We start from the raw sequence: 26,071 nt of genomic DNA on the forward strand, positions 1-26,071 counted from the left end.
AAACCATAAGTAGAGGTAGGGATCATTATAATTTCAAGTTTTCTGAAAATTAGAAATTAGATTGATCCTTACGTTATACGTATACCCTGAAAACTCCAAACCTCTTCCTATTATAGTTTTTTAGAAAATGCGATGTCAGATCATAAACAGACACCCTGTATAACGAATTTCGTTAACATTAGCTTACGAAGTTACATGTTTCAGGCGAATAACATTATCAGTGTAGGAAGATAAATACTTCTCTCATAAGACATATTTTATATACTTCTGATAATATAAATAAAATGTTGATTGAAAATATACCATTAGCCCATTAATGAACGAAGCAATATAGTAAACTATTTTTAAAAGTTAAAATCTATCGTTATTAGTCTCGAGCTACTTGTATTACATTTTTTCATTTTAAATTTCAATATACTAATTACCTTTCTAGTTTACTCAAAATAGTCGTTTTAGGTCACACTATAGTCATCGTTAATAATAATAATGCTATACTAATACCCATCACCAAGCGACTTTTAAAGTCATTAATTCTGGATACTTATAATGTCATATACATTGTTTTTATACATGGTGTTTGATTTCGCTGTGACATCGAATTTTTCTCAAAAATCATAAGTAGAGGTAGGGATCATTATAATTTCCAGTTTTCTGAAAATTAGAAATTATAATTGAAAGTTTTGAGCAAAATTCAATGTCAGAGCCAAACCAGACACCCTGTATTATTTATTATAGTCGCAATACTTCTAAACAATTAACAGGTCTTTATTTTTTACTTTGCGGCCGAAATATGAATGAATTAAAAGACGATGCTAGAAACTATTTGAGCGTTACTCTACTCAATACAGCAGGATGTTGATGGAGTCCTTACCTCCATCTGGTGGCAGAAAACTCAATAAAAAATTAGCAGGTTTCCCCTTAAAATATACAAATAACCTTACGTATAAATCAAATAAGTTTCTTTTAATTTTATTTTGAAAACCGACCGATAAATCTATAAAGCTTGACATAAACGCTTAAAACATAGTTAGTGCAGGTGCTGAGAGCCTATTTTTGAGATTTACCTCTGCAAGGTCCCCCTCCCGCTTTCCCTTATAATAAGCGGCACTTGAAAAGGGCAAAAATCGAAATACAATGGAACGTTTGTCTATTATATACAGATAAGTGTCGCGGGTCTGATAGCGGAGAGTGTCGGGCGGGGTGGGCTTTCCCGCGCGACCCCGTATTGGCCGCTTCGCCGTCGGGCGCGTGCCTCTCATTTGTTCCCGGAAATGCCTTCGGATCCATAATGGGCGGCGCGTGCCGGCCACGAGCCATTCCCGCCCCTGATAAGGGTCCCCCTCCCCGCGCGACGTCGTCTGCTAACATTTAATCTAGTCACTAGACTCTAAAGCGGTTGTTGATTTGATTAACTCCCAAGAGCACCTCGGCTATCAAGATTCTCTCAATTTTGTTAAATATCGGGATAGAGGGACGAATTACGGATATATCCGTTGAAATATTGATAATTAAAGGAGTATTTATAGTTGGAAACGAAATTAATCTGAAAGGTAGATTGCGCGGGTTTGATTGTACAGGGTCGCGCGGCTGTTGCAAGTTCCCATAATAAGAAGTAGCAACATCTGGATCGTCGGGACAGAGTTCCCTCTGGGAAGGAGAACATCTTAGAAGAAGAAGATTTTAATAGTTTTTTCGTTTGGAGGCCGCTAGCGAGAGCGAGAGATTTCGGGGCCGGCCCTGATTGAGCCGTGGAATTTTCGCCGTGTGCGATTGAAAGGAAAAAAGGGGGCTTTTAATGGAGAACATTGACTTGGCCAATGTGAACCGACAGTTCTTGGAGCAGCACCTGAGCAGCGTGTTTGACAATTCGGGCTCCGGATACGGGTCGTGTTCGTCGCCGTGCAGCCCACTCGGGTCTCCCGGAGGGGATTACGGCTCCGAAAACGGAGGACGGAGCAGCAGTTGCTACAATCCCGATCAAGAGAACCTGCGCCAACAGAAAAGGAAACGAAAAAGAGGTACATTTATTTTCTGGATTATTTTAAACATTTTTGAAATACGTTAGGATTGGTTAGAATCTAAATTCTTTAACTGTACCACCTTGAGTCGAATTTAATCAAATCCAGCCTGATTTAAACATCACCAGAAATTTATAACGCATCTTTTTTAGAGCTCGGCGTTTGGATAAGAAATATCCGTTTTATTTGTTTTTATCGAAATCTCTTTACGAGTGAAATATTAATTTAGGCCATGCAAATGAAACGCATACCTTCGCACGTGATTAATGTTAAGATTGGTAAGGATCGAAACTCTACCAACTTGAGACGAATTTAATCAAAACCACTCTGATTTAATTATCACCAGAAATTTGTATTACATATCTTTACGAGTGAAATATCCAATTAAATAGCCATTAAAATTACACATATAGCTTTGTCCAAACCACGTATGTTGACACCGAATCCCGGCTCAACATTAGCGCGTGTATAACTTCGTCAAACGATATAAAATGTTAAAATTGCACCCTTAGCTACATGTAAAATTTAAATCATATTTTCTTGCCGCAAATAGTATGTGTTTCGAGCTAATTACCTAATAAATAATAATAATAATAATAATCAGCTAAGCTAATACTCAAGGCACCACCTTAGACCTAGTCATCAAGCGACCTTTAAAGACCTTAATTCAGGTGGCCGGGTTACAATGCGTAAAAAGTTGGTGGCAAGCCCTTCATACCGCGCGAGCCAACCACTCCCTACACTAACTATACCGTTAACCTCTCTCGTAAGAGATATACGACATACTTCTGATATCAGGGACAGTATAGGACTTGGCAGCATGACGTAGATATTACGCAACCCTTGCCTTATTCAATTAAATATAACAGTATACCAGTGACGTCACGCTACCAAGTCCCTACTAGAACCATACATCCAACCAACATAAACTCATGAATCATTTGAAAACGGAAAGTTGTTCTTTCGTCTCGTATAGGTCCGCAGCAACAGCAACAACAACGTCAGGCGGCCAATTTGAGAGAACGGCGTCGCATGCAATCCATCAACGACGCCTTCGAAGGCCTTAGAACGCACATTCCGACTCTGCCTTACGAGAAACGGCTGTCCAAAGTGGACACTCTGCGCCTGGCCATCGGCTACATCAGCTTCTTGAGCGAACTAGTGGCCACGGGGAAACACTCCTCCGACACGTTGCAGACGCAAGTCCAGGAACAACCCAAGAAGGTCATCATCCAGTGCCACAGAGGTCAGAGGCCCGATATTTACCAAACATTTTAACCCATACGTTTACCATCGCGCTACGGGAGAAGATATTGTATTTCGTACGAATTAGCATTCACTCGGATCGGTCTGTTTGTTCGCGGTATTAGAACGTTAAAAGTTTGACGAATGGAAAACGGGTGTAATCCTCGTTAGACAAACCCAGGTGCGATGCGGTAACGCGCCCGGTCCAGTCCCTCGAATCTGGGATATCCCGTCGGAGGGGGCACCTTTCACTCGCTTCCGAACGTACGGGGCTCCCCCTATATTCGCCATTTTGTCCCTTGGATAAATATCAGGTTGTGAATTATAAGAGTTTCCGTTCGGATTTGATTTCCCCTCTCGGCGTCGTTGAGAGGGCGCTCTTTGCCTTCGCCCGTGACCCACCCGTGACCCCCATTCGTCGCCGTCAGCTGTCCAACCCAACTACCCGTTCTCCTTCCCGTCAAATAGAAACGCTTTTAAACGTATAAAATAAGATATTCAGTTCGTCATTTATAGGGCATGTACAATATTGAAATATTTTACGGGCTAGGAATTACAGTTACAAAAAATTAGTCTGACCAAAGTTTTATCATCTATCCATGCCGTCAATATATTAATAAATATAAATAAGCGTCCACGCGTGTATTACTCGAGTGGGAAATCTCTTAGGTAATCACGGGAAATCGCTTTAGAAAATCACTGGTAATTACAGATAAATTGTGAAAAATCAGTGGAAATCACTGAGAAACTATAGTGTAAATCACAGAATAATTTTAAAAAATCGGTAATCAGGTGTGCAAAGATTTTACGAGATAATACTCCACCGAACGATGTAAAATTTAAATATTACACTGTCTAGGGATACTTGCTGATTTATACACGTATTTCTAAAAATAAACGTGAGTTCGCGAAAGTACATTACATTAATAGTGTAGGAAAATTAATATATATATTATCAGAAGTATATAATATGTTTCTTAGAGATAAGTATTCAACTCCCTATAGTGCTAATGTTAATTGACATCGAAAGCTTTAAAAGTCATGGATAAAATACTATATATAAAATTATATGCAAAAGACACGATATATACTTGTTTAATTAAATCATTTAGCTTATTTTCATACATTTATACACACGCGCGTAATATGTTTTAAAATGTATGCCTAAAGCCCCATTTTCACGCTCGCTGGTAGCGGGTAAAAATCGACAAAATCCGCTTCAGCTATACACTTTTTCACTTTCCGCGTCGATCTGTTTCAAACAGATATTTTAGCTTTATTTTCACGCTTGCGAGTGGCGGATGCGAATTTTGACGATTTTTATCCGCTACCAGCGAGTATGAAAATGGGGCTTAATACCCTTTTCAGACGATGCTTATAAAACCAAATTTTTGACTGCGTTTAGTAAACCACAAGTAACTTGTTATATACTGCAATATACATGTATATGAAAAATAAATATTGTTTTATTACATCCCTTTTTATAGGCCTTGTCTGAAAAGGACATAGGTAGGGCTTTGCGAGTACTGGAACATCATCGAGTACTCGGCCTTTTTTGAGTTCGAAAACTCGACCTCGAATAAATAATTGTAGATTACTCGTCGATTACCGAGTACCAAAACATTGCACATTCGGGTAACCGATTACTGGAATAAGCTGCTCTCTAAACACGTCGAGTATTTGTTTTTTAAATCATCGTTGCTTTAAAGTTCGAAGAGGGCTTTTTACAACTTTTTGGGGGCAATAAACGGTACCTACAAAGTTGTGGAAACCGTGGTTCATTTAAATTAAACGAATATTTTTCTGCATTGAAAGTTACTTTTTTTAGTTATTCGACTCGAATAAGAGAAAGCTTCCCCTTAATCAAGTACTCGATTACTCGGCTCGATTTCATTATTACTCCACTCGAATACTCGATGAAAAACATTGATACTCGATAACCAACTCGATTGCCTAAAGCCCTAGATATAAGCGTGTTTGTATGATTATATTATATAGAACTAGTGTTGTTAATTTTCCGGAAAAATAAAATGCGGAAAATTTTACGCAAATCGGAAAAATAAAAAATTGAAACATAAATTATATTTTAAGAGTTATTAATGTTTTTAACTTTTTATCGATATAAAATGTCTAATATCAGTAAACATACTACAAAACATTAATAGTGTTACATTGTAAATCAGTTTTAACGAGTCTAGAGGTTTAGTTTTACTTTTAGATTCGAAAAAAATAAATGAAAATTCCGCTTTATTTAAATTTGCAAAAATATATTAGATTAATCATGGAATGAAAACTTTTTTAATTTTTTTTTAGAAAAATACGGAAAATTTTCCGGAAAAAAGGCCTCGGCCATTTTCCGGAAAATTTTCCGACTTACAACACTATATAGAACATTGCTAATAATGAATACTTTTCCGATTAGGCTCTCCAAACGGTGTGGTTCCATTGGCCGGCCATTCCCTGTCTTGGGCGGCGGAGAAACAGCCGGTGTGCAGTCCGACCAACGGGAACATCATGGTGGCCAAGGTCTGGACCCCCGAGGACCCCCGAAAGGGAAAAGACGGGGCACTCTCGGACACCGATTGCACGTGATGCCATTGTACAAATCTCGAGAAATTAGACGCGTGCAAAACTGATCGAAATACGTGGCAAAATAACGTCATCCCACCTTCTATATCGATCCAACAATGGAAACAGTTGAAATATCTTTCCAATAATGTCGTTTGGAAACTGAAAAAGGATTTTGCCAAGAATTTCGTCGTCGTAAATACGTATAGTTTCGATAATTCGAATTTGGGATTCATATGAATAAAATCGAAATCTGCGTCCTTAATTTTTATACCGAGAAAGAAATAATTTCGTGACGTTTCTTAAAATTTGTTATCAGTTTCTGATAACTTGCGACAAGTGTCTGATAATTTAAGTTCAATTTCTATAATTTATGATCAATTTCAGATAATTTGTTCTCCATTAATTGATAATTTGTGATCAGTTCATTACTATTCACGATCAGTTTCTGATAATTTGTGATCAATTTCTGATAATTTGTGACCTGTTTCTGATAATTTACGATCAGTGTATGATAATTTGAGATCAGTTTCTGATAATTTATGATCAGTTTCTGATAATTTATGATCAGTTTCTGATAATTTGTGATCAGTTTATGATAATATGTGATCAGTTTTTGATAATTTCTGATCAGTTTTTGACTATTGGCGATCAGTTTCTGATAATTTGTGATCAACCTTTGACTATTCACGATCAGATTCTGATAATTTGTGATCAGTTTCTTTCGAACCTTCGCAATGATTGAAACCGTGGATGGATTTTAATTTGAGTGAAAATGCGCCAATTTCGTCTTTCTCAATGAAACGTTATATTTTTAATTTTTGGTTTCGTTTCGATGAGTGTAAAAATCTAGTCTGTTATCGCGCGAATATATAGAAGAGATTATAAATAAATTATTTTAACTCCAATTTTGTGTTTAACGTTGAAGATTGATCCCGAATGATTTTATTTCAGCCGACAACAGATTCGTTTAAGGGGTTAAAGATGAACGTAAAGCTACATCCAAAGGTACCCATAATAACGTACGCTTTATTTTAAATGCGAAACAGTGGCGTAGGATGGGTTGAGTGCTGAGTGGAATTCCCCCTTTGAAAGGTGCCAAAACGCTGCCCATAGGGTGCTAAGGAAATATTTCCGGAAAACGTAAATATTATAATTTTGAAACATAATTTTTCAATTTCACAAAAATTAGTCTATCATTAGTAGTTAATTCCTATCCCTTAAGTTTCATCACTAACCATTGAATTATCAGAAATAATATCTTTGGAACTTCATTTGTCAAACGTTACCAGCCAAATCAGCAATTCCCCTCTTTCCCATTGTCATTTTTTACAGTTATGAACAGATGGCATAAACGACTATCAGCTGAGTTATTCCGTTAATAATCTAGTATATTTGATTGGTTTTATTCTTAAGTAAGTTCAACAAAGGTATTTATAGTATAAAACCCCTATTAGATTCTCAAAATGACAAAATTTATCAATTATTGGTACTGTAAGATTGCCATCTGTTGATAGAACTCTAGTGCCCAAAGTTCATCATTACCTATTGCATTGTCTGTTAGGACATGAAAATAAAAGGTTACTTTGGTTTTATCGGTAGAAAGCTGCGTATACAAGTTGCAACTAGTTTGCTATAGCCACGCGATACACCCAAATTAACAGTACGGAATTTGAGGATTACGATTCTGAAAATCTGAGAAAGTCAAATCATAAGTTGTTCGTAAACAAAATTAAAATAATCTGTTCTTCACGTGTAAAAACTTAAACTAGCTTAGGCTGCTTACTAAAATATTGCTTTACCTGAACAAGAAAAAACTCAAATGTGAAAAACATTTAAAAATTTAAGTTGAACACACCCGGCACTCAACGCCCCCAAATGGTTCAATAATAATGATGCCTTTATAATTAAATTTTAACTTGATTATGTCAATTACTAAAATTAGTACCACTTTGATTCGTTGTCATTTCGAAGTAGTAAAAAGCGCGTGAATTGGTTAGCACTACATTGTCGACCAAAATAAAAATTGGAGCTGTACCCGGTTCAAAACGTTCGTCATGCCTGTTACTGATGTCTTCGTCAGGGCAATATTTTTCTTTTAAATCTAAATTTTTGTATCTATATGGGTGTAAATTATTCATTTCTATCAGCATTCGTGTTCGACTTTCATTTATTTTACTTTCAGAGTGGGCTTTTCGTGTTGCGGGGAAAAATTGGAGCTCAGCACGAGATACCGAGTGACGAGGCTTATAAACATTCGTTTTTTTAATACGAGCTTTGGATGTGTGCGTACATGGAAAGCCGGGCACGATTGCCAGTGGCGGTTCCGGATGAGCGAATCGAAACAAGGGAGGCCCACATCTCGCGGCCGTGTCCGCGGGGACTGACCACCTTGCCCGACATTCAATACGTAACCAAAGGCGATTGTCTCGACTGCCCTCCCTTTCGCGTCCATGTCATTTTGGGACCCTTTTTTGGGGGTTTTCTATAGGGTTTGCCATTCCACCCGTATTACCCCCCCCCCCTCCCTCAGTGTAGGGTGAAATGTTTTAGTTTTAATGGAGCTTTGAATACCTGTATTTGGGTAATTTTTCGCCATTTCCAGGTGGGTCCCGATTGGGGGCAGGTGCTGCATGGTTTTAAAAATTTGTTTTCTAGGTGACTGGGTTTCCAAATATTTTTTACGGGACAATATGCTTTAGTCCGCGTTATCCGAGCGTTTAATTTTCTTTCAACTTTCCGTTCTAATACAATTTCAAATAGTCGAGTCCTTGTTATTCTCACTCATTAAACCACAAGTAACTTAATAAAAATAAGTATGACAATTATCCAAAATTACCACCGAACTGATTTTCAAAGTTTTTGCTACGCAATCAAAGTTTAATTCTGCACAGAGCCCCCTAGTGTCAAATATGCCCTTATCAAACGGTAATACACGGCGCTGGGCCAGAAATTTAACGTTAAAACAATAGGAATTGACATACTTAATTGTTAACGGTGGCATGAAGAGCTGGCCACCACCCTGCTGCGCATTGTAACCGTCGATTGTAACCCGTAGAGGTCGGGGATGGTTAATCATTATCCATGTTTAAATTGATTTGATTCGGTAAAAAATGTAAACAAAGAAATTTCCCGGTTAATATTTCGGAAAATGATTAAAAAACACGTATTATTCGTAAAATTTGAGCTTTTTATCGAAAAAAAACGTCGTTTTTCCGATATATTTTACAAATTTATCAAAAAATTAATCGGATAATACAGAAATATAAATTACTTGATCAAAACGTTTTACGGATAATTTTGAGAGCTTTATCTATTGAATAAAAGTTAACCATCCCCGACCTCTAGTAACCCGGCCACCTGAATTAATGGCATTAAAAGTCACTCGATGACTTAGGCGTAAGGTGGTGCCTTGGGTATTAGCCTAGCTGATGATTATTATTATTATTATGTTACATATGATCAGATCAAATGATTTTCCGCTTTTTTGATAATTTTCAGTCTAGAAATTATTAGATGAATGTATGAAATTAGAACTTCGTGTCGTAATCTACCGAAACAGGTGTAAATACTGACACGAGAATGGAGTCTGGATAGACGTGGAAAACACCTCGTTTCGTCCACACCAAACGATAAAGTTTGAAGTGTTCGCGAGATGTGACACGACTCAAACTCGGCGAATTAGAAAGACTTATCCGCTAGAGAGCGGGATAAGCTTCAAATATGAATAATACACTTCAGTCTTTTGTTTCCAACAAAATGCAGGTGTGTGCCAAACGCGCTTATCTTTGACCAACAAAACGGGTCCGCTGCTTTAATTAATAAGACGCGTAAAGGCGCAACTATTAAGACTTGTATTACAAGTGGTAATAGTTCGATACAGCACACTTGACAGCGATAAGGAGCTGGAGTTTGCGCCATTCACCTGTTCAAACTACAATTATAATACCGTGTTCAATATTTTCCCTATAAAGGCTTAGCTCTTGTAACAAAATTAGATATGATTATGCCTTTTTATTTAATTGTTTTACTTATTTTTATTTTATTATATTCTCAATAAATAAAATCATGGAAGTTAATTGCAAATCAAAGTTTAATATTTACCTCACAACTTTAATCTATAAAACTCAATATTAAAATAAAAATTTATTAATGAAGAATATAAATTGTTCAAAAGACTATTTGAATAACATAATATTATCAATGAAATCATTAAAAAAAACCTTCATAGTTTAGATAACATTAATAAAATTCAATATAAATATTAAAAATTTATTAATGAAAAAATAATTAAAGAAGCATTTGTTATTGTTTAAATGACTATTTGAATTAGTATTATAATATTCTCAATAAAACCTTAAAAATGGGTGTAAATCATAATTGAAATTACGCATTACGTTGAATTTTATTGACTTTATCGTAACGTTGTAAGGTAATTTAAAATATGATCGTAAAACTTAATTACTAAAGAAAATAAATAATTAAACGCACACGGGAAATTGGAATCATAATATCAATATTTTTAATTAAATATAATTCTCTCCACCCCAGAGAGAGTTAAGACCATTACATTGAATTAATTTTAAAGGTAACGCGATTAATTTTAAATGGTAGAAGAGGCTTCCATTGGGGACTAACATTTCGGTCCCTGAGGATGGTGAAAGGCTGCTTATCGGGTCTACAGGGCTGAGATAGGGACGCCGAGTTTCTAACCGAAGACGGTCGATAAAGTGTGGGAATGCGAACAGGTGAATGTCTCTCCATTGGGCCACTCACAACGCGAAATGCGTGTTCTCCGCAACCCCCCTTCAAGATTAGCCTCCCTCCCCGGCTTATATCTGGGGTAGCGGTAAAAGCTTAGAGCCCCAACTGAGCCCTAAATAAAACTAGGCTTTGGTGCTGTATCTACATTATTCAGCTCCTGGAGTAAAATTTTGTTTTTAGTCATAACACTATCTCCTAAATAAATACGATTTGTATTTATAGACATATATGACTAACGGCTGAATTTCTTTACCCATTTTTGAAGCGAGTTCCGTGTCCTTCGAGTTGTTATTGTTCAATTTAGGTTGATACTTTTCTATTTAATAGGATTAATACAATAAGCGATAGCATAAATTGTTTTGGTCGTATCTAACCTGTTAAAATGTTCCCGGAATTTCGTCATAGCACTGCCAACTTCTATAACGCGCTTCCGCGATCGGGGTTGGCCGTGGTCAAAACATAGGGGCTGCTTCACTAAATCTAGGTTAAAAACGTGTTCTAGTCTAAGTCCTTAATTTTTTTACAATTTTCTAGTCAGAGACTTAACATCACTATCACAATAATAATACTAAAGTTCGGGTTGTCGTTAAATTAAGTTCAACAAATAATCTTTTTTTTCTATTAAAAAAGTATAAATATTTTAAAACAGAACTTAATTATCACAAAATTTTAAGAATGACTTTCTTTAAAAGTTCCACTTTTAAGATTTATTTAATGACGCTGTTTAACGGTAAACTTGTAAGCAATTTCATAACCACGTGACTATTTTTAAAGGTTTCTACCGTTTGATGACGCTCAAATTTGAGCCTATTAATAATATTTCTGTGGCGCCATCTACGGCAGTTTTTCGTAACAGGTATAAATTTAATTTTTGTATAAACTTGAAAAAATAGAAGTTACGTACTAACATAGGTAATGTAACTACAATAAGTATGACTCGTACTTTTTTACCAAAGCTAACGTTTGGAGCGATTCTTGTTTATCACCTATTCAAATGGCTATATAGCTAGTCCTACCCATGACCTATGTCCTGACGAAACCCGAAATTTAAAATTTATCTATTGTCCCAGATACTTGTAGTAAAGGTTTATAACCTACGATCATCAAATTTACCTAAAAACGCGAGAAATACAAACTTGAAATATTAACGTTCAAAAATGTGCATCTATTTTCGTGTACTGGGTATGTTCTATTTGCACTTGTACCACCAAAACCAACTGCAAGAGCTGTAGCCATCCATCTAGGCAACCGGAAGAGCAATTGGCAGTGAAGTGTCGAGACCGTAGAGACAAACCTAGTCTTAACTAGTTGGAACTTTCCACGATATTTTTATTTATATTCTATTAAATTTACTTACTAAGGATATTTATTGAAATAATGAAAACATATTTTTCAGATGTAAATGATTTAGTAAATCATTATTTGATGAATGACGACGAAACATCTTTTAGAAAAGTCAACTTGAGCCAAAGATTCAACTTCTACTCTCGCGGTTGATATATTATGTACTTTTGATTCTACGTAACGTTCCGGCTGGTATTTTTGGAAGAAACAAAGATACAGCCTGCTGACACTTTTACCTTGGATAATCCAAGCTTTTACAGATCGAGCTATCTCTCGGTAAAAAATCATTGCCTGCGTAATTTTTATATAAAAGAATAGTACAAATGCCCGCGTTTACAAATTCATTAAAGGCGTAGGTATCATTCTTTTTATAAAATTCAAATTCCGTTAGTGTACATAATAACGATTTCTTTTTTTAATTCGTTCATTCGTATGTGATAAGTTAAATATATAGCCAATGTAATAATGCTCATTAAAATGCAGGTTAATTTATAAAAAGGAGTTTTTCCGTGCTATAAAACCAATACATTTTGTTTTCTAAATTAAAGTCAATATTAAAACGGTGTATAAAACTTAGAATTTAATTTAAAAACAATTTCACAGTTAAATCTCCTATATAATAATAATAATCAGATAGGCTAATACCCAAGGCACCACCTTAAGCTTGGTTTCCACCAACGCGGGTAAGAGCGCGTCATAATGTAAATTTTTTGTCGCGCGTAAGAACATTTGCACATTTCAAAGCTGAGTGTCGCTTTTTGACGCGCGCTGGTGAGTAGAAGGAAAGTGAGGGTGTGGCATCGATCCCGGGTTCGGGTTTGGGTTCGGGATCGAAATCCGGGATTTAAGGGATGAAATGGGGGTAAAATCATCGAAAAGTCAATGTATTTAGGGTATTTCTCGCGACGATTTGTTTTCCCGTATATCAACATATTGTGTCCAGGCCAACTTGTTCATTTATCTACGCTTATCTCGAAAGATACTTGAACGTATATCTTATCAAGTTTTATCGTACGGAATAAGTTGAAATGATGTAAAAATTGATAACCTAGGCGGCGCGTGCGCAGATTCCCCGGGAGGCGCGGTTAATTTGAATTGAAGTGTTTTGACGTCATGGAATATTTGTTGTTAAAGTAGAATGGAAATATTTTTAAACTTCATTTTAATAGCATTAACGCGTAAGTAGTACTTAAATATGCTTAACACTTGAACCTATCTCACGAGTATTTCAAACGAATATTTTAAGTATGAGAAACGTATTGTTCTCAAATGATACTTGAATATACTATAAAAGAGGTTGTATAGCGTTGTAGGAGGTCATTCCACGGTTAACTGCGGTAGCTATATTCAAGATGCCTAAAGCCCAACATATTTGCCCTACGTGCGCGAAAAGTTTCACTACCAAGTCCTCCTTAAATCGGCATGTTAGAGAAGTACACGGTGATAGACATACGTTTGTCTGTGAAGTATGTGGTAAGAATGTTGCTAGATTGGAACATTTCAAGAGCCATCAACGAACTCATGACTTGAACGCACCCGGCCCTTCCGAACCCATGGACCTGTCTCGCACACCGTCACCAATGCAACGTTCGCTAGCATCTTTCCGTCCACCATCGCCATACCGTCCACCTTCACCTAGTCTGCTTCAAGAAATTCAACTGGAATCTATCCAACCATCTACAGCGGATTTACCCAACAACCCAACGCCATCACCTGTTCCCGCCTCATCAATACTTGATGAAACACCACCAGCATCTCCAAGTATGGTCCAGGCCTTGAATGATACGTTAGCATCTATCCGTTACAATGCTGAAGACTATGATATTGATGCGGGGATGTTTATCGGACGTTACCGAGCCGCTTTCAGTAAATTTCTAATGGAAAGACTCACCAGTAAACGTGGAATTAAATGGTTCCTACTCGTAAGATCGGTTTATATGAGACCTTTAGGGGGTGAGGAACAAAGAGCGGAAGTACGACCCTATTTCCGGAGCACTATGCAAACAACATTAACGCCCGATGTCATTGAAAGCCAGCTGAATGAATGTCTTGAAACAATACAGTCAGCAGCGGAAAACTTTGAAGCGACAGGTATGTACTAAAATTTATAAGTTATATTTTGAACTAAAACATTATATTTTTGATAGGATCGGGTTGGGTAATTGACCGTGTTCTGTATGTAGAATTAAATGTAGCATCTTACCAACCGTTGCGAGGGTCATCGTATATGGAACTACCTGAAAAACTATCTCGACGTCACGCGATTCTTAATATTAGAAACGAAAATGACGAGAAATGTTTTCTCTGGTCAATTCTCGCTAAACTTCACCCAGTTCCTCGGACTCAAAACGCTAATCGTGTTTCCAAATATACACCTTATGAAAATGAACTTGATACCAGTGATATATCTTTTCCTTTCAAATTAAACGCTACGGAACTTAAAAAATTTGAATTAATGAATAATTTATCAATATCTGTGTTCGGCTTTTCGGGAGACATATTCCCTCTTTACGTAAGCGCTAACAAGTGTTGTAAGGAAAGGGAGGTTGATTTGCTATACATCACCGACGAAACTAAAGATATTGACGATGGGAATAGACATTACTGTCTTATACGAGACCTAGGAAAACTGCTACAGCATCTAACAAAACACAGAAATACAAGTTATTATTGCAGGTAATTTAGTTTCCAATATATTAGTTTGAAATATACTAATTATTTTCTGTATTAGAATGTGTCTTCACCGATTCAGTGGAAGCAACGCTGAACAGCGACGTGATGCGCATATCGAAGAATGCGCCACTCACGGCGTCCAAAAAACAGTTTTCCCTACTAAGAAGAAGACGGTTTATTTTGATAAATATGAGTGGACAGAAAAGGTAAAAATAAAAATTATTTAATTTAACTCTTAATGAAATGAAATTATTAGGTGCAGTATGTATTTTACGCCGATTTTGAAGCAATCCTACCGAGAGTTCAAGGATGTGATCTAGATCCCGATATAAATACCAGCAAAGTAAACATGCACATCAGCTGCGCGTATTCGTGGGTGTTTGTTGGACCTGACGGTAAGTTATTTGACAAAATTCCCTTTTAGATATATTACAATAGGATACTTATAGGTGTACCTGTTCGAACCGATTGCTATCGAGGACAAGATGCAACTCGAAGATTTCTGGAGTCTATTCTGGAATTAGAGAAGGAGTTGATGGAACTCATTGAGACAAATGTACCAATGATTATTACCCCGGAGGAGGAGGAACAGTTTCAAGCTGCTACGCATTGCTACATTTGTCAGAAGCAGCTAAATCAGGGAAATATGCCCGCTGTTCGAGATCATTGCCATTTCAGCGGCAAATATAGGGGGCCAGCGCATAACGTCTGTAATCTTCAAAAGAAAGTTCCAGAATTTATCCCTATTTTCCTTCATAACCTTAGCAGGTGAATTTATTAAGTTAATTAACCAGGAAATAAACCTAATAATAATAAATCTTCATAGATACGATTTACATCTTATATGTCAGGAGATTGGTCATTTTAAGGAACAGACACTTGACTGTATTCCTTCCACTAGCGAAAATTATATTTCGCTGAAACTAGGTAAAATATATTTAATTATGAATTTAACCTTAACATTAATTTTATTGTTTTTTAGGGAGATTTCGGTTTTTAGACTCTTATCGATTTCTAAGTGATAGCCTCGATGCTCTAGTATCTAATCTCGTTTTGGAAGGAGCCAGTAAATTCCAGATTGTTAAGAAATATTTTGAAAGTGAGAAAGTTCAACTGCTTTTGCGGAAGGGGGTCTACCCATACGAGTATATGGACGATGAAAAGAAATTTGACGAGACGATGCTGCCACCTAGAGAAGCGTTTTTCAGTTCATTGAAAAATCAAAATATTTTAGAATCTGATTATTTACACGCCCAAAATGTTTGGACAGCGTTTAATATTCAAACATTAGGTAAAATTACTATAGTATAAATATTTCAAATCTCTTAACCTCGGTTTTCGTAGGGGAATACACCGACCTCTATGTGAAAAGCGATGCGTTGCTCTTAGCCGACGTTTTTGAAAATTTTAGAACATTATCTATAACCCATTATAAATTAGATCCCGCTCACGCTTACACCGCACCAGGTTTAGCCTGGCAAGCAGCTTTGAAGATGACCGATGTTCGCCTCGATCTCATACTTGATATAGATCAACACTTATTTATTGAAAAGGGTAACGCTTTTGTGATATTTTAAATATTATTGTATTTACATTGAATTTTTAGGGATTCGAGGCGGTGTTTCAATGATCTCAACTCGTTATTCTGAAGCGAATAACAAATATATGGCCGACACATATGATTCGTCTAAAGAGAGCAGTTATATATGCTATTTAGGTAATTTACATTTTTAAAAAAATAAATAATTTTTTTTATTTTTATTTTTTTATTTTAATTATTTTAATTTTAATTATATTAATTAACTTAATTTAACTTAATTGAAGATGCTAATAATTTGTACGGTGCTGTTATGTGTGAACCACTACCGCTAGGCGACTTCCAGTGGGTTCAGGAGGATGATTTGCAAACACTCAGTGAAAATATTCTGAGTATTCCCAATAACGTTGAAAACGGATACATTTTAGAGGTAAATAACAAGTGTTATAATTATTGAATTATATTTTTAAAGAATTGTTTCCTTTGCAGGTGGATCTTGAATATCCTCCAGAGTTGCATGACTTACATAACGATCTCCCAGTAGCGGCGGAATCTAAAGTTATTACACATGATATGCTATCTCCATACTCCAAAGATCTCTTAGGAAAATTAAATATTAAGGAGAATCAAAGTCTACCAAAACTTCTTCCTAATTTAAATAATAAAGAGAAATACATAGTACATTACCGCAATTTAAAATATTATGTAGAATTAGGTTTGAAAATAACCAAGGTTCATCGAGCTCTAACCTTCACTCAAGGAAAATGGTTAGAAAAATATGTTAGATTCAACACTGAACAGAGGAAATTATCCAAGAGTTCATTTGAAAAGAATTTCTGGAAACTAATGGTTAACTCTGTTTTCGGGTAAATCAATTTAAATAATTTATTGCTGTTTTTTCCCTTACTTCATTTAATTCTTTAGAAAAACAATGGAAAATTTACGGAAGCATATAAATTTCGAGTTGATTCATAAACCAGAAAGAATGTTAAAAGTTACAAGTTCCCCGCAGTTTGAACACTTTACCATCTTTAATGAAGAGTTAGCCGGCGCTCATAAGAAGAGAGCTAAAATTGTTCTTAACCGGCCTATATTTACCGGATTCACCATTCTAGATTTATCCAAGGAGCTCATGTATCGGTTCCATTATGGATTCATAAAAAATACGTACGGGGACAAAGCATCACTATTATTTACAGACACTGGTAATTTAATTTAATATGCATTTTTTATTTAAATAGTACTAATATATAAAATATTTACAGACAGTTTAACGTACAACATTAAGACGGATGATGTTTATAAAGACTTTGAAGTTCATAAAAACCGCTTTGACTTCTCTGATTATCCACCTTCGCATTTCCTTCATTCTAATCAGAATAAAAAAGCTCTCGGTTATTTTAAAGACGAGACAAATTCGCAGTTAATTCAAAGCTTTGTAGGACTTCGTCCAAAGCTTTATTCTATTAAATTGTACGGGGAGTCTAAGACCGCTGAAGAGATAGAAAAGGAGTTGCGATTGGGGAAATCTTTAGAGTCAATTTTAAACCATAAAAAGGTTTGTAAGGGCGTTGCCATGAACGTTATTAGAAACGTCATCCGCCACGAAGACTATGAACGTTGTCTTTTTAATCAAGAAACCATGTCAGCCGAGATGATGCGTATAGCTAGTTTCAAGCATGAACTATTTACTATAAATACTAGAAAACTTTGTTTATCACCAAATGATGATAAGAGATACATTCTACCCTGCGGGGTTCGTACATTAGCGCACGGTCATAAAGATATTGAAAAATTATAATGAATGCTTGTATTTATGTATATATAAAAAAAAACTGCTATTGCTATAAATTGTAAAAAATTATTTTATTGAATACATTTTGCACATAAACTCTTTAATCATTTTATCGTTTACATATTTATCTTTCTTAAACCTAGACACAATGTTATACATTTCTATTCCTTTACACCTGTTTATAGCAAAATAGATACAGAATGCTCCACACGTATTACTAGAATTACTCTGTAATTGATTAGAATTAAAAGTTACAGTTTTACTGTTTCGTTCAATAAAGTCATTAAATTTAAAATAATCTGGCGGGTTTCCAAAGGAATCCATGAATTCACAATTTTTATGTTTAGAAAAATATATTAGAACCCAGTGTTCTCCAGGTTCAGCACTCGTATCGGTATTTACAATAAATAGAGAAGGGAATATTTTTACGTATTTAGGTAGCTTGTCAGCCGCGAACACGCCTTGAAATATACTTTTAGTACTTAAATCTTTTTCAAGTATTTTAGTTATCTGTAGCGAATCCATTAATTACTGTAATCGAAAATCACGGTTCGATTTTTATCAATTTCAATCAAATTTTGAAACTCGGCGTAAATTAGAATGGAAATCGTCTCCGGTAACGGTTTTGCAAATTTTAATTCTAATCTCAGGTTACTGTTTTTTACAAGATGCAAGTGATTAGCGTTGTTATTAAGATCCGAGGTTAAATTGTACGCGAATAAACAATTTCCGTTAGGGTAATCTTCCCGACTTATCTGATTCCCTTCATCTACGTTCCACTGATTAGTTTGAATGAAAAGATTGCAATACGCTTGAATATATAGATTTTCCTCAAAGTTTAGAGATAACGCCTTATGAGGGACGCTGCTACCGTCAATGTACAATCCAATGCTTGATAAATCGAAATGTTGAAAGTTGTACGGGGATTTTTTCAAATCTCCTAGAAACGCTTTTTGTTCCACAAACCCGATAACAACTTTCTTAGGTGCTTGTCCGGTAAATAAATGATCTTGCACACTAGCCATAAGTCCAGCGGGTATAGAAAATGAGGTGCACTCCGAACGAGTTACAGGATATTTAGCGGTTCCATATTGTAACGCCTTGGCTTGAGCGAGCGATAGTTCCGGTATCACTTTAACTTTCCTCAGATAAAGGGAAGCTGATAAAATCTCCACTTTACATTTTACGTCGGAATGAACGCAAAAAGCTGCTCTATTTTTATCGAATTTAAATTTCAAATCAACCATATTTAATAAAAAGCGTGGTTGTTGACATAAATCAGTATGGACTACGCCTAACAAGTCAATCGCCCCTTTTTGCGCTAAACTCGCTCGTTTAGAGAAACCATCGTTATCGAAAAATGAATCGAACTTTCCAGGCGTATCCCGATAGAAAAGTGAACTCGTTAAATAACTTTTTTTCGCAGAATCTCCGAACGTTAATAAAGTTTGTATCATACTTTTATAAGCGTAATTTTGACTGGAAGGTGTTACTGATCTTTCATTAAGAAATACGTGGACGTCGCTAAAAAGCGAATGAAGAAACAAATTCTCGGGGGCGATATTGTCAGCTGGAGTTCCGGCGGCCCCACCCGCAACACCTGGAACCGCGGGTTGCGGTAGTTGACCATTATCTTTAGTTACCTTAACTCGAACGTGCAGCAAAGTTTGTGAAAGGTCTATATACGTTTCAGAGTTACCGTTGATAGAAAATGTAATTGATGCGTTATCAACTATATTTGATATTGGATTATACTCAACCCATTCTCCACCAATAATCGAAGATTGTGTCATAGGTACTTGAAACAAATCTAGCTCGGAATTTATACACTCAACTGAGTGCGGGTGTAAAAGGGACATTATGAGAATATATCGGAACGTTTAGGGAACCGTCCTTTCGCTATCCTGCCTGCTGTTGAAATGGCGCTTTTCGATTGAGTTCGTTTCCTTTTATTTCCGGAACCCGTCATTCTTTTAATATGATCCGTAGCTGAAGATGTTAGTCTCATGGCTTCATCAGCTGCTGAAGCTAAAGTTTCCCTTCCAGCGTTAATAGAATGCGATTTAAGCGCTGTTTTAATTGGGACTCCGCTAACAACATCGGTCGCTACTTTCGCTCCGGTACTTAAAAGTTTTTTTCCCAAGTAAGTAGCGCCTTTCTTCAGTAAAGGTACCGCGAATCTAAACGCTGAAGATAATATATTTCCTAGTCCATGTCCTCTTTGCACGGCTAAACCTCTATATACAGGTATTCCACCGAAACCAACCTGGTTTAAATAGTAACTTTCATAATCAGTTCTTGAAGGTGAATATTCAGACCTCATGATGTTAACTGTTCGCTCTCTTAAGCTAGAATGAAGGTGTGTCCTGAATGATTAAAGGTTTATAGTGAAGTCCACATTTTACGGGGTTTAAAATGTAATACAACGTGAGCTTTTCCACTATGAAACTGTATTGGCTCACCTAAATCATCTGTTATATTAATCTCTATAGTCTTAATATTATTACACACGACTGGTAGGTAATGAGGTTGTGAAAATATTTTTGTTGTTGTTTTCCCATTAGACTCGGCTTTCTCTTCGACGCTTATGATTCTTAATAGAGGTGCTAAACTATCCCCAACAACGCTATTTTCAACCAGATCGGAATAAACGAATAAGGAATGTAACCCAGCGTTCATATCAACTGGGTAGGGGGTTATCATTGAATTTAAAATGGTGAAATCATTATCTCTTCTATCCTTAAAACCTAGTAAAATCGATAGATCGGGGCCAATTACAGCTCTGATTTTCGGTTGCAATTTAACTTTAATTCGATTAGAATAATTTAAATAAGCGAATGTAACTTGTTCTTCTTCTTGGTTGTGGACGTTCATAACATGTAATAGTTCTTCCGGAGTTTTATAAAAACCCGCGGGAACTTCAATTATTTTATCATATTCGAGAGGGTCTTTAACTAGAGGGTTATCAGTCATTTTATCATATTCGAGAGGGTCTTTAATAACCAATAGATTAGGTTTTCGAACGTTATGCCATGTCCGAGGATAGCTTATTTCCGCTAACCCAACTTCGTACTGTTCCTCAAATCTTAACGGTTCAGCTAAATACGTTCGAAATTTACCAACGCTATTATCTTGGTAATATAATGACGAGGAATCTGAAGGTAGCGTTACGTAAAAACTCATTTTAAATCCACTTCTTGTATCCAAGAATTAAATGTAGGGTCGTAATCTTGCCACTTGACATACAGTTCTACGCGACCGTCCGATTTTTTCCTCTTTTTTATTACTTTTTCGATTATGAAGTAACAGTCTTTTAAATCTCGACCAACAATCTGAACCTCCTCTCGATAGAATACTCCTAAAATGGGGTTAGAATTTAAATCCATCAGCTTATATACAGGTGGGTCACGTGGTAGTCTCTCAGCTATTTTAAACAATTCTGTAGTAAAATTCGGGTTATATTTCTTATCGAAAATTGATAAATTTCTACTTATTCTACAAATATCTCCAATTTCAAACGCGTATGTTAACGGAGGAGAAAAATTTACCGAACCGTAAAGATTTTTCCATATTTTAGCAGAGTTATCTAGAGTAACTTCCGCGGGTTTACATTTAATTGATCTATGATAACTATTGTTATAAGCGTTTATAATATCATCTAAAACGTCGATATATTTAAGGGTGTTATTCTGCGTGAAATAGCGATATAAACGAGATTTAAAACTTCTAATGAATCTTTCAATAATGGACGCTTTCATTTCCGATCGGGTAGCGAAAAATTTAATGTTCCTTCTTTCTAATTCACTCTGCACTTCTTGACAGACAAATTCGTTTCCATGATCACTTTGAATTCTTTTCGGTTGACGGCCTTTTTCAAAAACGTTACGTAACGCTTCTAAAATTGTTACACCTTTCTTATTTTTAACCGCTACAGCCATAGCGTATTTGCTAAATATGTCGATAATACATAATACGTAGCGAGATCCTGAATTATATTTAGACAGCTTCTGAAAATCTGCCAAGTCCGCTTGCCACTGTTCGTCAATTCCATAAACAATAGTTCGATTTCGTTTGAATCGTCTTCTAGCAGGTTTATGCAGCGTATATGTATCCTGCTTTATTAGAAATTGTTTTACTTTTTCCAATGAAACCTTTAAACCTTTATGTCGAGCTGAATTATAGAGCGCTTGAACTCCAGCGAATGACCCTGGGTCTGCGGGGTTAGTATAGATCTGCTCAAGTTCTTTCTCCATATTGGGTAATATTTTGATGTAATGGCATGTAACGCCAAAAAAGGAAATTAAATAATTCTAATATTATAATAACTATGATAATTAATACAGCTGTGATAATTTTCGGTGATTTTGAAAATGATTGTGATAAATAGGCTAAAAGTCCTAAAGAGACCGTTTCTGTACAACCTTCCATTGTAGGCTTATACTATGAAATGAGAACAAAATTATCAGGTTAATATATTTTATTTAGTATGTATCCAAGATCTTAGAGGACTAGGTGAAGATGATGATAACATTGAACTACTTGGTGGTGTATGAAATACAGCGAATGTTTTTAACAGTGTCAATCTTACAGGATTTTTAATTAAACGTTTTGAAATATTTGACTTATGAATGCCCTCGTAAAACTCTGTAACTCCTATAGGATCAATCGCTGTTCCAGGCGTTTTTCTCACAGCGTCATACAAAAGATCGATTATATTAGATCCTCCAATCACTTGTCCTCGAATAGAAAGCTCTCCTGAGTTAGTCCATCTAATATATCTCGGATCTTCCGTAGTCGCTCGGTATAATGAAATCGCATCACTAACATAAGTTGCAGGTAGAGAATAAGATATTTGCGCGAACCAGGTTTTAGGCCGTTCAGAGTTTTCAATAACGGGAGAGATTTGCTCTTTACGTACGTAAGTTAACCGTCGTTGGAGAGTTTGATTGTATAATGCTAATTTCTCTGATTCGTTTAAATCTGGATTATCTAGAATAGATTTCATTTCATCATCGAGTGTCTTCTCTTTTTGAAGTTCAGGTGTTTCTTCTGTTTTGGAAGGTGGAGTGTTTTTTAATCTCTCCATTACATCTTCAGGTACTAGAAGCATTTTTCGAGCCATCATCGGTTTATAGCTCGGCTTATTGCACTTCCGGCGACTGAGCTAACGATAGATAGCAGTGGCGCTAATAAAAATGGAAGAAAACCACCTTTTTGTACCAGTATCTTTCGTCGTTTTGATATAGGATTCTTCTTCGACACGTTTCGTATAACCGCGCTATGTTTCTTTAACCGCTTACGATGACGTTCTGACAGTTCAATTGTTCCGTGTAATACATTTATACAACATTCAACGAGAGCCAGTATAGCTTCCTTGCTAGCGTATTTAATAGCTGTCTTTCTTTGATTTAGATTACAGGATGTCAGGAAACGTAGAAAGTCTAGGTTTTCCTTTACTCGTTTTGAGACATCCATTTAGAGATTTTCTTAGCCTTTCTTAAAGCGCAATGAACAGTTTCGGAATGAAAAGGGCAGTTTAATTCAACGTCTTCTAGTTCTGATAATTTAGGACAACCGGTATCTTCGATGTTAGTTACTGGAACACCGAGGAGTGTCGATAATACTGCAGCTTTTTCTAAACCTTTGGTGAAAAACGAAGTAGCTTTTTCCGCTATCTGATTGCAAATGTCACGTCTCGTTCTGTAAGGACGTTCGCCGTCATCCCATCGAAGATGACAAATGTTATGAGATATCCATCTGCATTGTCTTTTATTTTCGTTTGAAAGCTCTTTGAAAGGGCATGGAGATTTGAAAGTAAACACTTCCGATTCTTCAGTTTCTAATACTACGTAAGCTAATTCTTTAATAATCCACTCTCGATTAACCCTAAAAAAATTCCCTTCTATAATACACTTCATTTTGGAATAAAGACAGCCGATTCTTCACCCGGTATTAAACCTGTTCGTAGTAAATACTGATCTGGGGTGTGAGGTTTCAAGTCAACTAATAAATACCCAAATTTCCGTGACGTAGCTTGTTGAAACGCATCAATAACGTATTTGCTATTGGTTGGAGATATCTGCCTCGCGAGATGATAAATTGTTGATTTATCTCGTGGTGATTTAAAAATAAATAGATAATGAGCATTTAAATTTAAAGTTCTTATTTCTTTTCCGGGGTAATAAAGGTTTTGCATTAAAATTAGTACGGAGGTGTTTCTGTGATGAGATCCACGAATAAATAAATTAGTTACATCTTTATTATTAGATATCTCGCATAACAAATCGTCTAAAATAACTAAATTCCTAATTTGCGGGTTTAATATATTAACATCGAGTAACCCTTCGTGAAACTCGACTGAAGGTGTGTGTTCTAATATTGATTGAAATAGTTTCGGCTGATACTCGGTATAACACCATATTATCCTCTCCGGAGGAGGGGATATACAGGTCTTCTTATATTGAATCAACCGTCCCACCAGGAATGACTTTCCGCATTGGGTGGACCCGGCTACAAGCCCATTCATTGGATGTTGTAAGCTTAAATCCATAATGGTAAATGAGAATCGGAACATTAGTGCAATCAATTTTATTAACTTTTTAACAAGTTTTTAGCATTGCATATTATTAGTGACATTATATTATTTAAAATTTCTTTCGACAATTCACAGCGAATAGTAAACATTTCAATAATATTTTCACAATCTACCGACATAATTATTTCATAAAAATGCAAATCTACGCGCTTAGAATAATCCGTCATGATACAATCATGCTGGAGTTGAGATGGATGATCAATTTGACAGCCATTGCACGCTTTCTTAAGAGCTTCGTGTAATTGTTTAATTACAACGTTAGTCATCGCCTCCTTTATTTCCTTGATTTTCTTTAAACACTTCTGAATAGACTTGTACTGGTCGAGGAAATTCAACCAAGAAGATTGAGCGAAAGCTACCCCCTCTTTAGTCGGTAACAGTTTTCCATAGTTTACTCCATAACCATGGTACATTTGTCTAACATCTAAAACCTTTTGTTCGGCAAATCTATGAACCGAAAACCGTTTAGTTTCAGAACCTGTGAAAACCCACGAAGTTTCAGCTTCGTTATTGAAATAAGCTTCAATGGCATCTTTCTTTGTCCATAGCTCTTGCAGTTCCGCTTCTGTTAGTTTGATACCCTTTGTTAAATCTAATAGACCGCAGTAGATGGTTTCATCTGCATAAACGATTAACCCTTTGTCAGCAGACACAGGAAATGAACAATTCCTATAAAATAAATACATTAAGACAAAGTTAAGAATTATCACTGAGTATTCCTACTTACATTTTAAGGTTCCTCGAAGTCACTTCCAATACAATTCAGATGGTGAACTTTCTAAATATGGTCTTACTATTATACGGTTTTCCCTTTTTATACTCTGAAATTATTTATCTTCGATATCTTATTTTTTAAAATGGAGTTTAAAATTAATTCCATTCTACGTATACGCATTTTGAAGTGTATCGCGTTACGTATATAGGAATTTACCCGGTCCTCATACGGAATCACGTGTACAATTACAATACTTGAGAACGATACGTTTCTCATACTTAAACTTTAGATATTCGTTTGAAATACTCGTGAGAAAGGTTCAAGTGTCAAGCATATTTAAGTACTACAATGATATTAAAATTAAGTTTAAAAATATTTCCATTCTACGTCATTTTAACAACGAATATTCCATGACGTCAAAACACTCAAATCTATGTTTTAAATTCAAATTAACCGCGCCCCAATCCGCGCACGTTAACCGCGTCCCATATTCCATGACGTCAAAAAACTCTTAAATTCAAATTAACCGCGTCCCCCGGGGTAATCTGCGCACGCGCCGCCTAGGTTATCAATTTTTACATCATTTCAACTTATTCCGTACGATAAAACTTGATAAGATATACGTTCAAGTATCTTTCGAGATAAGCGTAGATAAATGAACAAGTTGGCCTGGACACAATATGTTGATATACGGGAAAACAAATCGTCGCGAGAAATACCCTAAATACATTGACTTTTCAATGATTTTACCCCCATTTCATCCCTTAAATCCCGGATTTCGATCCCGAACCCAAACCCGAACCCGGGATCGATGCCA

General features: G+C 36.0%; 3 protein-coding genes across 3 annotated transcripts; 2 read left to right on the forward strand and 1 right to left on the reverse strand.

The window, feature by feature from the left end:
- The first annotated feature begins 1,575 nt into the window (after positions 1–1,575).
- Positions 1,576–6,264, forward strand: LOC149926024 (pancreas transcription factor 1 subunit alpha-like). Its single transcript, XM_090160580.1, has 3 exons — positions 1,576–2,018; positions 2,995–3,264; positions 5,686–6,264. Exons 1-3 carry the CDS (start codon positions 1,796–1,798, stop codon positions 5,853–5,855), a joined length of 663 nt encoding a protein of 220 aa, XP_090016706.1. The 5' UTR covers positions 1,576–1,795; the 3' UTR covers positions 5,856–6,264.
- A 7,552-nt stretch (positions 6,265–13,816) lies between these two features.
- LOC149926025 (uncharacterized) lies at positions 13,817–19,570 on the forward strand. Its single transcript, XM_090161840.1, has 12 exons — positions 13,817–14,030; positions 14,087–14,615; positions 14,671–14,818; positions 14,869–15,007; positions 15,062–15,380; positions 15,439–15,539; positions 15,595–15,903; positions 15,957–16,166; positions 16,219–16,329; positions 16,437–16,579; positions 16,639–16,916; positions 19,567–19,570. Exons 1-12 carry the CDS (start codon positions 13,817–13,819, stop codon positions 19,568–19,570), a joined length of 2,505 nt encoding a protein of 834 aa, XP_090017966.1.
- A 5,018-nt stretch (positions 19,571–24,588) lies between these two features.
- LOC149926026 (uncharacterized) lies at positions 24,589–25,277 on the reverse strand. Its single transcript, XM_090161841.1, has 3 exons — positions 25,267–25,277; positions 24,653–25,208; positions 24,589–24,597 (listed from the first exon to the last, which is right to left on the reverse strand). Coding segments are annotated over exons 1-3 (567 nt in total). The 5' UTR covers positions 25,269–25,277.
- Positions 25,278–26,071: the final 794 nt, after the last annotated feature.

Source organism: Leiobunum rupestre, chromosome 10, assembly GCF_980474605.1.
Source record: "Leiobunum rupestre chromosome 10, qqLeiRupe1.1.hap1, whole genome shotgun sequence".
Classification (NCBI taxonomy): Eukaryota; Metazoa; Arthropoda; class Arachnida; order Opiliones; family Sclerosomatidae; genus Leiobunum; species Leiobunum rupestre.